The sequence below is a fragment of the Panthera onca genome, chromosome B4, assembly GCF_046562875.1.
Source record: "Panthera onca isolate mPanOnc1 chromosome B4, mPanOnc1 haplotype 2, whole genome shotgun sequence".
Lineage (NCBI taxonomy): Eukaryota > Metazoa > Chordata > Mammalia > Carnivora > Felidae > Panthera > Panthera onca.
The window spans coordinates 80,947,597-80,960,792 of NC_138345.1; the positions used below are offsets into that span (position 1 = coordinate 80,947,597).

General features: G+C 36.1%; 1 protein-coding gene across 1 annotated transcript; it reads left to right on the forward strand.

Moving 5' to 3' along the window:
* The first annotated feature begins 1,776 nt into the window (after positions 1-1,776).
* Positions 1,777-2,748, forward strand: LOC132695344 (olfactory receptor 9K2-like). The gene has a single exon (XM_078450521.1). The coding sequence runs from the start codon at positions 1,807-1,809 to the stop codon at positions 2,746-2,748; it is 942 nt and encodes a 313-aa protein (XP_078306647.1). The 5' UTR covers positions 1,777-1,806.
* The last annotated feature ends 10,448 nt before the right edge of the window (positions 2,749-13,196 follow it).

The following is a 13,196-nucleotide window of genomic DNA, read 5'->3' on the forward strand; positions in this document are numbered from 1 at the left end:
TTATTTGAAAAAGCACCACTGTTAGCCCAAAACCAAACCCAGTATGGATAACCACGGTTGATATTCTACTAGATTGTCAGGGATTCCAGATGGTTCAGGACCTCTATTTACATATCCAGGACAATCTACTTCACTTCTTTAAAAGCACTCAACATCCAAGAATGCAAGACAGAATATCCTGAGGATCCATTCCTCAGGTTCACTTTGCATAACTATAGACTGTAATTCCTGGATTTGTTTCAGTTTTAGCAAAGCATCATTTGGAAAATTCACCTTGTGTCTTCTACAAAGGACTGTAGCATTTTTCAAGAAATCAACTACTAAAGGAAAGGACAGTTATTTAAACAGAGAAATTAGGGAAATTACTCCAAGTTCTCTATGGGAAGAGCTAAAACTGAGATAATAAACATGCATTTGGAAAATTTGGGGGAAAGGGATTCGTTTTATCTTGACACAGTGATTATACAACACTTAGAACAAAGTCACTAATTAACTTTATGTTTACCCTTTTTAGAATTAAAATAACAAGAGGACAACATCGGGATTCTGCTTCTTCATTTTCAGAATCTAACAAATTACCAAACAATATAAGGTAAGAGCACATCTTAAAACATGCAAACTCTGACAATTAAGTCATAAACTGAGCACTCTTTTATTGGCTACTCTGGGAAAAATTCTCCATTTTCAGTTCTTCAGGTGAAAATTTATTAACATGAGAACAAATTTGATAGGAATAAATTTGGAAAATTCAAATGAACAGTGTCCCTGCCCCTAGGCAAGATTACAGGAAAATAAGTAAAATATATTATTTTTCAAAAAATATTCATGGCTACATCAGGCTCTCTTTTCATGGCTTAAGTATCTTATGCCTCCATAGATCCTAAGTATGATCTATTTATAATTGCTTTTTTTTAATACTGATGCTGGCAGGTGGTCAGAGGACCTGGAGTTGAGAGGAGTCTCATAGGACCAGCTAAGAGGGTTTTTGGCTTCACACAGGGTGGAAATCAAACATGAGCCAACAGGATATGAAAGCAGAGTTTACAGAAGATATATATATATATATATATATATAGAGAGAGAGAGAGAGAGAGAGAGACAGACAGACAGAGACAGAGACACAGAGAGACAGAGAGAGACAGAGAGAGAGAGGGAGATGGAAAGAGTGTGTCCAGGAGACTTAAAAAGGAAAAGAGCATGAGTTTTGTCTTTTTTCTGGGTCTGAGGTTTTTATTGAAGATGGTGGTCTGATGTACGTGTCCTCTCAGGCAACCAGGAACTGGTTTGAAGAAAGACAAGGGCCCAGGTGTTATTCCTTGGAACCAGGGGCTCTTGGCTTGGAGATATCTAACTTGGTGTCCTGGAATATGCATATGATAGATTTATAAGGTCCTTTTCAACTGATCTTTTCTTAGATGTTATTTTTTCTAGAGAATCATTACCTCCATGTCCCTTACCTCCATGTCCCTTATTTGCATTACAAAGCATGTAGAAAGTGGGGTGGGGCTGCAGGGCCTAGAAAGAATAGAAGTAGGAAAAAAAAGCATCTTTTTCTCTCTTAGGGTCCCTTAGGTTTCCCTGTCTCAATACAGTTCCAATACTTATAGAAATACAGCCCCAAAACTAACTTTTTGATTCATCATCGGTTGTAATTGGCTTAAACTTAAGTCAGAATAATTTATAAAGTTAATGAACAATGATTATAGAATAACTTAACAAATCCTAATATTGTAAGAGATTATTTGGAGCATGGATCAAATCCAGAGTTCATTTGTTTTGCCTTGTGCCTCTCAGCAGGTTTCTGCCATGGGTGACAGGGGAACAGACAATCACTCGGAAGTGACTGACTTCATCCTTATAGGCTTCAGGGTCCGCTCCGAGCTCCACATTCTCCTCTTCCTGATCTTTCTGCTTGTGTATGCCATGATCCTCCTAGGGAATGTTGGGATGATGACCATTATTATGACTGATCCCCGGCTGAACACACCCATGTATTTCTTCCTAGGCAACCTGTCCTTCATTGATCTCTTCTATTCGTCTGTTATTGCACCCAAGGCCATGATCAACTTCTGGTCTGAGAGCAAGTCCATCTCTTTTGCAGGCTGTGTGACCCAATTCTGTCTCTTTGCCCTCTTCATGGTGGCAGAGGGATTTCTCCTGGCAGCCATGGCCTATGACCGCTTCATTGCCATCTGCAACCCACTCCTCTACTCTGTCCAGATGACAGCACGTCTCTGCACTCAGTTGGTGGCTGGTTCCTATTTATGCGGCTGCATCAGCTCAGTTCTTCAGACAAGCACGACATTTACTTTGCCATTTTGTGGTTCTCGGGCTATTGACCACTTTTTCTGTGATATTCGTCCACTTCAGAGACTGTCTTGTTCTGACCTCTTCATCTATAGAATGATTTCTTTTTCCTTATCCAGCATCATTACCTTGCCTACAATAATTGTCATTATTGTGTCCTATATGTATATTGTATCCACAGTACTAAAGATACGCTCCTCTGAGGGACGTAAGAAAGCGTTCTCCACTTGCAGCTCTCACCTAGGAGTCGTGAGTGTGCTGTATGGTGCTGTGTTTTTTACATATCTCACTCCGGACAGATTTCCTGAGCTGAGTAAAGTGACCTCCTTATGCTATACCTTAGTCACTCCCATGTTGAATCCTTTGATTTACTCTCTGAGAAACAAAGATGTCAAAGAGGCTCTAAAAAAACTTTTAGAGATGAAAAATGCTATTCCTTGATTATTATTTCTCATCCATCGAAGGTATTGTGGCTATTTCTTTCATCTTTCTTGTGACCATTAATGAAAATTAATCTCCTGAACATCATAAAAATATTAACACACCTTTTTCAAGATGATGTGTGTTCCACATATTACATTTTTTTTGCTCAGGGACATTGTTAATCCAAAATGTCCTTGATATCAGAAATGTCCTGGACATTAGGGCAGCATTTTTCAAGTTGAACCTTCCCACTGATCTAAAATAACATTTTATTTCCTGAATTGACTTTTATATTTTTATAGCTTGCTGTTAAATGTGATTTTGATATTTTATTATAGTGTACGAACAGTACTTGTTAAACAGTTATCAAACATTCAGTTTGACAAGTGAAAAGTATTATAAAATACTTTCACCAGCATTTTATATGTCATGTATTGAGAAGAAGTATAATAAGGAGAAACAAAAAATAAGTAATCTTCATAATACATATTAACTTGAAATATTGTTTATTGATGTGTTAGAGGCTCTGAGGCCCTCTAGGTGCTGGATCCCAACTGATATGAAGAAACAAGTGGGACAAAGAGAACTGCAAATATTTCTCAGTAGTCACTTCCTCAGTTGGGATCTTCATAATTTTTTTGTGTTAATTATTCTATGAAATACTTTTTAAAAATTATAGCAGGAAGGTAGTCATCAAATACTGTATGATCCAAAATCACACTTTTATGCTTTAGAATATTTATTTATTTGATTAATTTTCTTGATTACTTATTTGATATGTTCTCATCTTGGGGTAAGCTCAGGTATAAATAAGGTCATTCTTTTGGGGGGATGCATATATGTATTTAATTTTATTTTTGAAAATGTAAAGTGTTTACATAGTTAAAAGTCAAAACTGTATACAAATATATTCAGAGAAATCTCACTGCCATCTCTTTCTTCTCCATGGTGTTGCCACCAGCTCCTTATGAGAAACCATTTTCAGTAAGTTTCTGATTTAACCTTCCTGGATAAATTTTTGCATAGTTAAATAAATAAGTGCACACATAAATAAATGGCTTTTAAAAAGTTCTTCTTACCTGGAAAGTAGCATACCATATACAGTCTTTTATACTTTGCTTTTATTTTTTGTTTTTGCTTTTATTTATTTATTTAAAAATTTTAAAGATGTTTTTATTTTTATTTTTTTAATGGTTAATTTAATTTAATTTAATTTGAATCTATGTTAGTTAACATATAGTGTATTAATGATTTCAGGAGTAGAATCCAGTGATTCATCACTTACATATAACATGCAGTGCTCATCCCAACAAGTGTTGTCTTTAATGCCCATGAACCATTTAGCCCATCCCGCCACCCACCTCCCCTCCAGCAACCCTCAGTTTGTTTTCTGTATTTAAGAGTCGCGTATGGTTTGCCTCCCTCTCTTTTTTTATCTTATTTGTCCTTCCCTTCCCCTGTGTTCATCTGTTTTGTTTCTTAAATTATACATGTGAGTGAAATTATATGATATTCATCTTTCTCTGACTTATTTCACTTAGCATAATACACTGTAGTTCCATCCAGGCTGTTGCAAATGGCAAAATTTCATTTTTTTGATCACCAAGGAATATTCCATTGTATATATACACCACTTCTTCTTTATCCATTTGTCATTTGATGGATATTTGTGCTCTTTCCATAATTTAGCTATTGTTGGTAGTGCTGCTATAAATTTTGGGGGTGCATGTGTCCCTTCAAATCAGCGTTTTTGTATCCTTTGAATAAATACTTAACAGTGAAATTGTTGGGTCATAGACGAGCTGTATAATTAAGTTTTTGAGGAACCTCCAAACTGTTTCCAGAGTGACTGCACCGGTCTGCATTCCTACTAACAGTGCAAAAGTGTTCCCCTTTCTCTACATCCTCGTCAACATCCGTTGCTTCCTGAGTTACTAATTTTAGCCATCCTGACAGGTGTGAGGTGGTATCTCATTGTGGTTTTGATTTGTATTTCCCTCATGATGAGTGATGTTGAGCATCTTTTCTTGTGTGTGTTGGCCCTCTGGATGTTAAATAAAATCATTCTTTAGGGAGCTTACAATTTAGTGTGAGAGTCACAGCTTACACAGGGAATTATAATCCAGAGATGTGTATGCCAATAATACATACAAGTGGTAAGATTGTGGTTGGTAATAAGTGAAAATCTGCAGCGCTACGTGGAAGATATATTGAAAAGGAGTAAGATTGGAGTCAGGGAAACTGCTGAATCAATTCGTATTATTGATGAAAGCTTGAAGTATGCCAATGTAAATCTAAAAAGGCTGATTTGAAAAGCTGCACATAAAATACACAGTACTGGGGCACCTGCGTGGCTCAGGTGATGAAACAATTGCCTTTTTTTTTTTTTTTAACGTTTATTTATTTTTGAGACAGTGAGAGACAGAGCATGAGTAGGGGAGGGTCAGAGAGAGAGAGGGAGACACAGAATCCGAAACAGGCTCCAGGCTCTGCACTGTCAGCACAGAGCCTGACATGGGGCTCGAACTCACGGACAGTGAGATCATGACCTGAGCCGAAGTCCGACGCTTAACCGACTGAGCCACCCAGGCGCCCCATGAAGCAATTGACTCTTGATCTCAGCTCAGGTAACTATCTCTTGGTTTGTGAGATCAAGCCCTGCGTTGTTATGTTGGGCTCTGTGCTGATGGCACAGAGCCTGCTTGGGATTCTCTCTCTCCCCATCTTCCCCTCTCAAAATAAATACACTTAAAAAAATACACAGAACTGATTAGCTGATTAGTATGAGGAGAGTACACCAAAGGAAATGTGTCTCACATTTTTGAACTTGTATGATGTGCTTGGTGATGGTAAAAAATAAAGGAGTTCTCGGCAAACTAGGAATAGAGGGGAATTTCCTAAACTTGAAAAAGAACATTAAAAAAAAAAAAAAAACTACGGTTAAGATTATATTTAATGCTGACAAACTAGAAGCTTTCCTGCTAAGGCAGGAATAAGGCAAGGATGTCTCCCCTGATCACAACTTCCAGGATCCTTTTGCAAGTCTTAGGTAATGCAAAAGGCAAAAAGGGAAATAAAAGTGGCTGAATTATGTCTTCCCAAACTCTTATGTTGTAGCCCTAACCTCCATTACTGTAATATGTGCCTCTATTTGGACACAGGGCTTTTAAATAGGTCATTAAAATACGGCTGTTATGGTGGATTCAAATAGAATCTGACTGGTGTCTATAAGAGATTAGGACACACAGAGAGACACTAGCTGTGCACATGTACGGAGGGATGACCATGTGAAGAGAGAGAGAGAGGCAAACAGCTGCAAGCCAAGGAGAGAGACCTCAGAGGAAACCTAATCTGCGGGCACCTTATTCTTGGACTTTGAGTCTCCATAACTATGAGAAAATAAATTTGTTATTTAAGCCACCCAATCTATGGTATTTTTGTTTTAGAAGCCCTAGAAAACTATTCCAAAAAGGTATACAGAATGGGAAAAGAAAAAAAAAAAACCACAACTTTTTTTTCACATGATTCTATGTAGAAAATCTGAGAGAATTGACAAAAACAAACAAACCCTGAAACAGAGATTATACAAAGGTTGTGGGATATATGGTTAACATACAAAAGTTAATTGCTTTCCATACACTAGTAATGAGCAAGTGGAATTTAAATTAAAAACATAATATCATTTCTATTATCATCCTTACCTTGAAATAAAATATGTATGTATAAATCTCACAAAATATGTACAAGATCTATAGAGGGAAAATTATAAAACTCTAACGGAAGAAATTAAAGACCTAAATAAATGGAGAGACATTATATGTTTGTGGAAAGGAAGACTCAATATTGTCAAGATGTCAGTTTTCGCCAACTCAATCAACACATTCACTGAAACCCCAATCAAAATTTCAGCAAATAGTTTTATGGATACTGACAAACCTTAGAAGTTGAATCTAAAGTGTATATGGAGAGGCAAAAGACCAGAATAACCAACACAATATTGAAGGAGAAGAACAGAATCAGGGACTGACACCACACAACTTCAAGACTGACTATATAGCTACAATAATCAAAACAGTGTGGTACTGGTGAAAGAATAAAAAGATAGATCAATGGAATAGAATAGAGAGATAGAAATAGAATGACATCAATAGAACCAACTGATCTTTGACAGAGGAACAAAGATAAGAAATGGAGGGGGAAAAACAGGCTATTTAACAAAGAGTACTGGAATACCTAGACACCCACATACAAAAATGTGAACCTAGATATAAATCTAACAGTATTCACAAAAATTACTCAAATGAACTGTCGACCTAAATGTAAAACACAAAAATGTAACTTTTCCTAGAAGATAATATGAGAGAAACATAGATGACCTTGGGTATGGTGATGCCTTTTTAGATACAATACCAGAGTCATGGGCCATGAACAATATAACTGATAAGTGGGACTCCATTAAAATTAAAAACTTCTGCTCTGCAAAAGACATTGCCAAAAAATGAGAAGAAATGAGACAGGCTGGGGGAAAATATTTTCAAAAGACATATCTGATAAAGGATATCCAAAATATTCAAAGAACTCTTAGTACTGAACTGTAAAAAAAACAATCTGATTGGTCCAATGTCTTGAACTGACAGATCACAAACAAAGATATACAGATGTTCAAATAAACATATGAAAAGATGTTCCACATCATATGTCATAGAGAATGCAAATAAAAACAAGATGTGCTATAATCCTATCAAAATCACCCAAATCCAGAAACCTGACAACATCAAATAGTAGTGAGCATGTGGAGCAAAAGGAACTCTTTACATTTTCAGTAGAAATTCAAATAGTACAAGTACTTTGGAAGACAATCTGGTAGTTTCTTATAGAACTAAATATACTGTCACTGATCTGCAATACAGAAATTGCCCCTTGCTGTTTACCCAGTGGAGTTGAAAATTTATGTCCGCACAAGAACCTAGAGCAGTTTTATTCATAATTGCTCAAATTTGAAAGCCACCAAGATTTCCTTCAGTAAGTGAATGGATAAACCGTGGTACATCCAGAGAATAGAATATTATTCAACACTAAAAAGAAATGAGCTACCAGTGTGAAAAGAGAAGGAGGAAGTTTAATTGCGTAGTACTAAGTGAAAGAAGCCAGTGTGAAAAGTGTCCCTATTATATGATTCCAACTCTACGACATTCTGGAAAAGACAAAACTTATGGTGACAGAAAAAAAGATTGGCAGTTGCCAGGAGTTGTGGGATGAAGAGAAAGAGCACAGAACATTTTTAGGGCAGTGAAAATACTCTACATGATACCATAATTATAGATACAGGTCATTATATATATAATACCATGTATATATACATAGATGTACATATATGTACAGAATATACAATACCAAGAATGTACCCTGAAGTAGACTATGAATTTTGGATGATAAAATATGTTAACACAGGTTGATCAATTGTAATAAATTATGCCAGCCTGGTGAGGGATGTTAATTAAGGGGTTTTAAGCTCTGGAAGGACATGGAAGAATCATAGATACATATTACTATGTGAAAGAAGCCAATCTCGAAAGGGTACATACTGCCCGATTCCCACTATATAACATTTCAGTTGTATTTTTAAACTGCAGAATACATTTTTGAAATAATTTCTGTATTTTTCTTGTTATTTGCCTATTTATTTATTTATTTATTGACTGTTTTATTGGCTTTTGTTTGCTCTGAGACGTCATTTGTGTCACTTGTCAGAGGCACAACCTTAGGCTTGTGAGTACTCTTGGATGACAGTGGTTTTATTGAGGCTAGTTTCTGCTGTATCCTCCCCTGAACATTTTATTGGATGTACCTCTGTAGGTTTCCTAGCTAGCAGGGAAGCTCCATTAATTCTCCTTTTGTTCTATTGTTTTGACAGCATTGTGGGGCAGATATTTCTCTACTGTCCGATCCATTGTTTTTGTCACCTCTGCAAGGATAGCCTTTAAGTCCAGTCTTTGAGGTTTGCCCCCAACCTATGAGGGCCTTCTTCACTGTCTCCTTCCCTGGTTCTCTCTGGTAAACTTCTACGTGGTCTGCATGTAGCTTTTTGTTCTCATGGAGGTACCAGCTTATCACCAAATGTGTATAATGTTTGAGAGTCACTTATGCCTATGCTTGAATTTTCCCACTTTTTTCCAAATAAATTCAGTTCACTTGAGGAGAGCTTTGGGGCCCTCTGTTATGGACTGCCTTTCTTTCTAGGTAAAACCTGTGTTCACCTGTTCTGGAACTGGGACAGGGGCAGTGGCCCAGCTCTCTCAGAGTGACACCCTGGATTTAGAACAGGTTTCTGGGTGAGTTCAATAGCCCATAGTTTTCCAAGCTTGTTTTTCTTGACATAGAACCTCTATCCTTTGAACTGAGGCAACTAAAATTGGGGAACCCATTATTCTTGCCCTATCATGCATGGGGTAGATCTCCTACCCTATGAATGGGCTTTAGATAGAGGAAGACATCTCCAGACATTGTAGCCACTCTTCCCTTGAATAGAGCTTCTGCAGCATGGAGCTGGAGGGAAAAAGGATTGTTTTCAGCCTGCCACTTTCGAGTGGGATGTAAGGGAAGAGTGGGATGTAAGGGAAGAGTCTCTAAGTTCTTTTCTGCACTTGCCTGTGTGCTTCCTATCATGCTGGGCTAGGAGAGAAGAGGAAGGGAGTAGGTCCTGATTCAAATAATACAAGCAAATGTTCCTATTGGCTTTACTCATAGTATCTAAAAGGTGAAAACACCTCAATTGCCCATGAATTTAAGAGCACATAAGGAAAATTTGGCCATATGTGTACAATGAAAAGCGGAATAAGACTGAACAATAAAAAAATGAATTACTTAAACAGATGATAAAATAATTAAATTTCAAATTCATTTTACTCAGTTAAAGAAGCCTACCAGAAATGAGTGCATACTGTATGCAGACTATAAATATATAAATATGCCACACACAAAAAAACAAAAAACAAAAACAGATCACTGGTGATGTGGAAATGGAGTTGGACAGAGGCATGGACTAATAGGGAGTATGATAATCTCTTAGAGGTAATGGAAATTTTCTGTATCTTATTGTGGTGATGGTTTTGTTGATGTATAAAACTGTTAAAATTCACAGAATTGTACATTCTGAACAAACATAGTTCATTTCACACAATTATTCTTCAGTAAAATATTTGAGAAAAAAAATCAGCAGAGCTTTTTTTTTTTTAGATCCACAGACTTCATTTTAGAACAATGACTCAGATCTTTTTTTGCACTGAAAAACAGGCATCTACTCAAGGCAAGAGAAGATATTTATTGTAATAAAAAAATCAATGCAGAAAGTAGGATAAAACCTATTAAAAATATAATTACTATTAGTGTAGCAGCAGTGGAGGGAGGATTCACCACCATTAACACTATCATTTAAATTAAGAAAACTTTACCAGTTATTGATGCTACAGTCAGCTATAATTATATATTTAATGGAAAGTCAGTAGATGCGTTGGAAGAAATTTCTTATGTGCATTATATTTTAGGTAAGGGTATTATTTAGGTACCAATAATGATGTTTTTAAAAAACCCAGTAATTCCTAAATCAAAATATTAGCTATATAGTATTAAAATGGCTTTTTACATGACTTGCACTACAACTTTGATTATTTGATGACCAGCCTTATAATGTATATATCATATTTAGAGAATTACATATGTGTAAATTTATGTGTATGTATGCATTGATGCATATATTTTTATTAATTTATATTAACATGCTAGTTAAAGCTATTATTATTTTTGCTGCTTATCCCTGCTTTCAGAAATACTCTATACAGCATGTGCATCTTCTTGGAATCTAAAAGTAAAATGAGAAGAGCAAATTCCAAACAAGAATGAGCACAGAATATACCTGAATATAATTCCTGTAGCAATGCCAGAAAGTACTGGACATCAGGAAAAGAAGAGAAAAAGTCAGCATTGAAAAATTACTGCATGTGTCATCTTACGGTGAGGTCTGTTAGCTTCTCCCTCTGCCTGAGGATTCTTTTCTGAGTCATTTGGATGATGCTGAACACACTGGGGAGTGAAATAACCAGTGATCATTCTCACAAAAGTATCCTGGAGAGAGAGAGAGAGAGAGAGAGAGAGAGAGAGAGAGAGAGAGAGAAAGAGAAAGAGAAAGAGAGAAAGAGACAGAGATACACAGAGAGACAGAGACAAAAAGACAGAGAGTTAGAGACCATGATTGTTAGGGCCTTTTTTCTCAGTTTGATAAAGGATTGCTAATATTCAGTGGATGAAGATTCAAAGAATGAGGAGCCTCTTTCTTTGCAGGCTCGTTCCATTATAGGACCCAGAATGTTGGCAAAATGATTCTGCATTTTACTCGTAGGGGAGGGTTAGTAAAATGTGCCTCTCTCATCCTAAACATCTTTCTGCTTCCTGTCAGGAAAAAGGCAAGACGCCATCTTAAATCTTCATCCAGTTTTTCTACCTAGTGAGTCCCCTATTTTCTTCAGTAACCTGTATTAAAAAAAAAATGTGGGTGGAAGAGGTGACATTTGTTAAAGTATAAGGAAAGATGCTTAGAGAAAGGCATGGGTAGAGACATGAACAGATATAGCATATGATGATAAGATACTATTTTGCATTTAGTTGAGACTCTTGTTATTTTGGTTTGTTTTTAATCTTTTCTATTAGTTCTCAGCAAAAAGAAAAATAAAGACTGAAATAGCAAAGTTGGGTAATGCAAGCTCTGTCTATGGAAATGAAAACACAGGTACTCTTGCAGACATGGGATGCTTCTCCGCAGAGAGTGAAGTTACTGAGGGACAGAGAATGTTACTGTCTTTCTTCCTCTCTCAGACTTAACATAAATAATAGTAAAGGCATAAAGAAAGAACAAATCTGGTAGCCAATAAATATACAGATTTAACAAATAAGTATGAAATTTATGTCATGTAATCATTCAAGTAACTCTGAGATGTAGATATGTACCCCATTTTACAGGAGGAAATTACAAAGCAGAGATACTATGTATCTCTGTCTCAAAGTTATACTATGTATAACTTTCTCTAAGCTACATTGGCAAAAACAGAATTTGAAAACTAAGTTTGACACCTGAGCTTATTTTTTAACTCTTAGGTTCATGATGAACTATATTACCCTTATATTTCCTTCCTCATTTAATGAGGTAGCATTTCTCCAGCAGAGATGCTCAAACATTAGAAGTCATTGTTCAGTTCTACATCATTCTCATGTTATCAACCAGCAATCAATATTCAGCTTACTTTAGCTGCCATTCTAAAGGTCATCTCTTTCTTCACAGTCCCTAATAAGACTGCTTTTTGTAAAGCCATTGCAACCTCTTACATGGATGACCGCACAGTTTCTATGACTATTGTCTTCTCCTCCTGAATATTTATTTTCCATAAAGCTACCAGTATGGTTTTTGTGAAATGCCAAGTTGAATACAATACTGTCTTTTTGAAAAATCCCCAGAGCTTACCCCTTGTCTACAGAATAAAGGCTGTCTTCCTAGGCTCGACATACAGGTCTGCATGATTGCCATGAATTTCCTTTTAAGTCTCATCCCTCACTCTTTGTCTTGTGCGTTAAAATGACTTATTAAACTTCATGGAGTTCACCATATAGTTATTTATTTCTCTTTGCACAGAAACCTGCTCAATTCTACTTATTTATTTTGCAAAGCACTTAAGATTTCTCTCACCATCAAGAACATTCACCTCTAAAGGCTGCATTTTTTTTTTTTTTTGTATATTCTATAAATGTGTTTTTCACTGAGTTTCTGTGTGGCGGTTTAATTATCTGTTCAGCTCTTTTCTCCTCATCTGATTGTGAGCTTAAGTACAGATTATTTACACTTACGGATTTTCATATGGCAAAATGCACATCAAAATTCAATAAATATCATTTGATGAATTTTTTCTAAGGCATATACAACAAAAAATGAATTATCTTTGTTTTTGTTTCATTTTCTTTATGGTTTTCTTGTCAAGGGAGGATTTTCAAGAATAATTTAAGCCACAGAAAACTGTGAAATATGTGTGTCACTCATTGACCTTCTGGACAATTAAGAATGACTCATATGTCACCTTTAGGACTGTGTGCACTGCAGAGTAACTGTTTCTCTCATGCAGCATTCAAAAAGATTTCTGCAATAAATCAGATATTTTGTTCTGTCTTCTTACCATATCAGATTTTGTTACCCTACCAGTTACATACATATTACATAACACTCGTTCCTAAGTCAAAATAAACAATACACCCCAAACATCATCCTTAGAGTGCCAGCAGCAAACTTGGGATATATTTTCCCTAAAATCAAAATATATGGGAATCATTATCTTTACCCATATGAAGATGAAGTATGGCGAAAGCCATTCCACCCCAAAATCAACAGCCAGGCAAAATGTAGTCCTAATGTATCCTTCAGCTGTAAG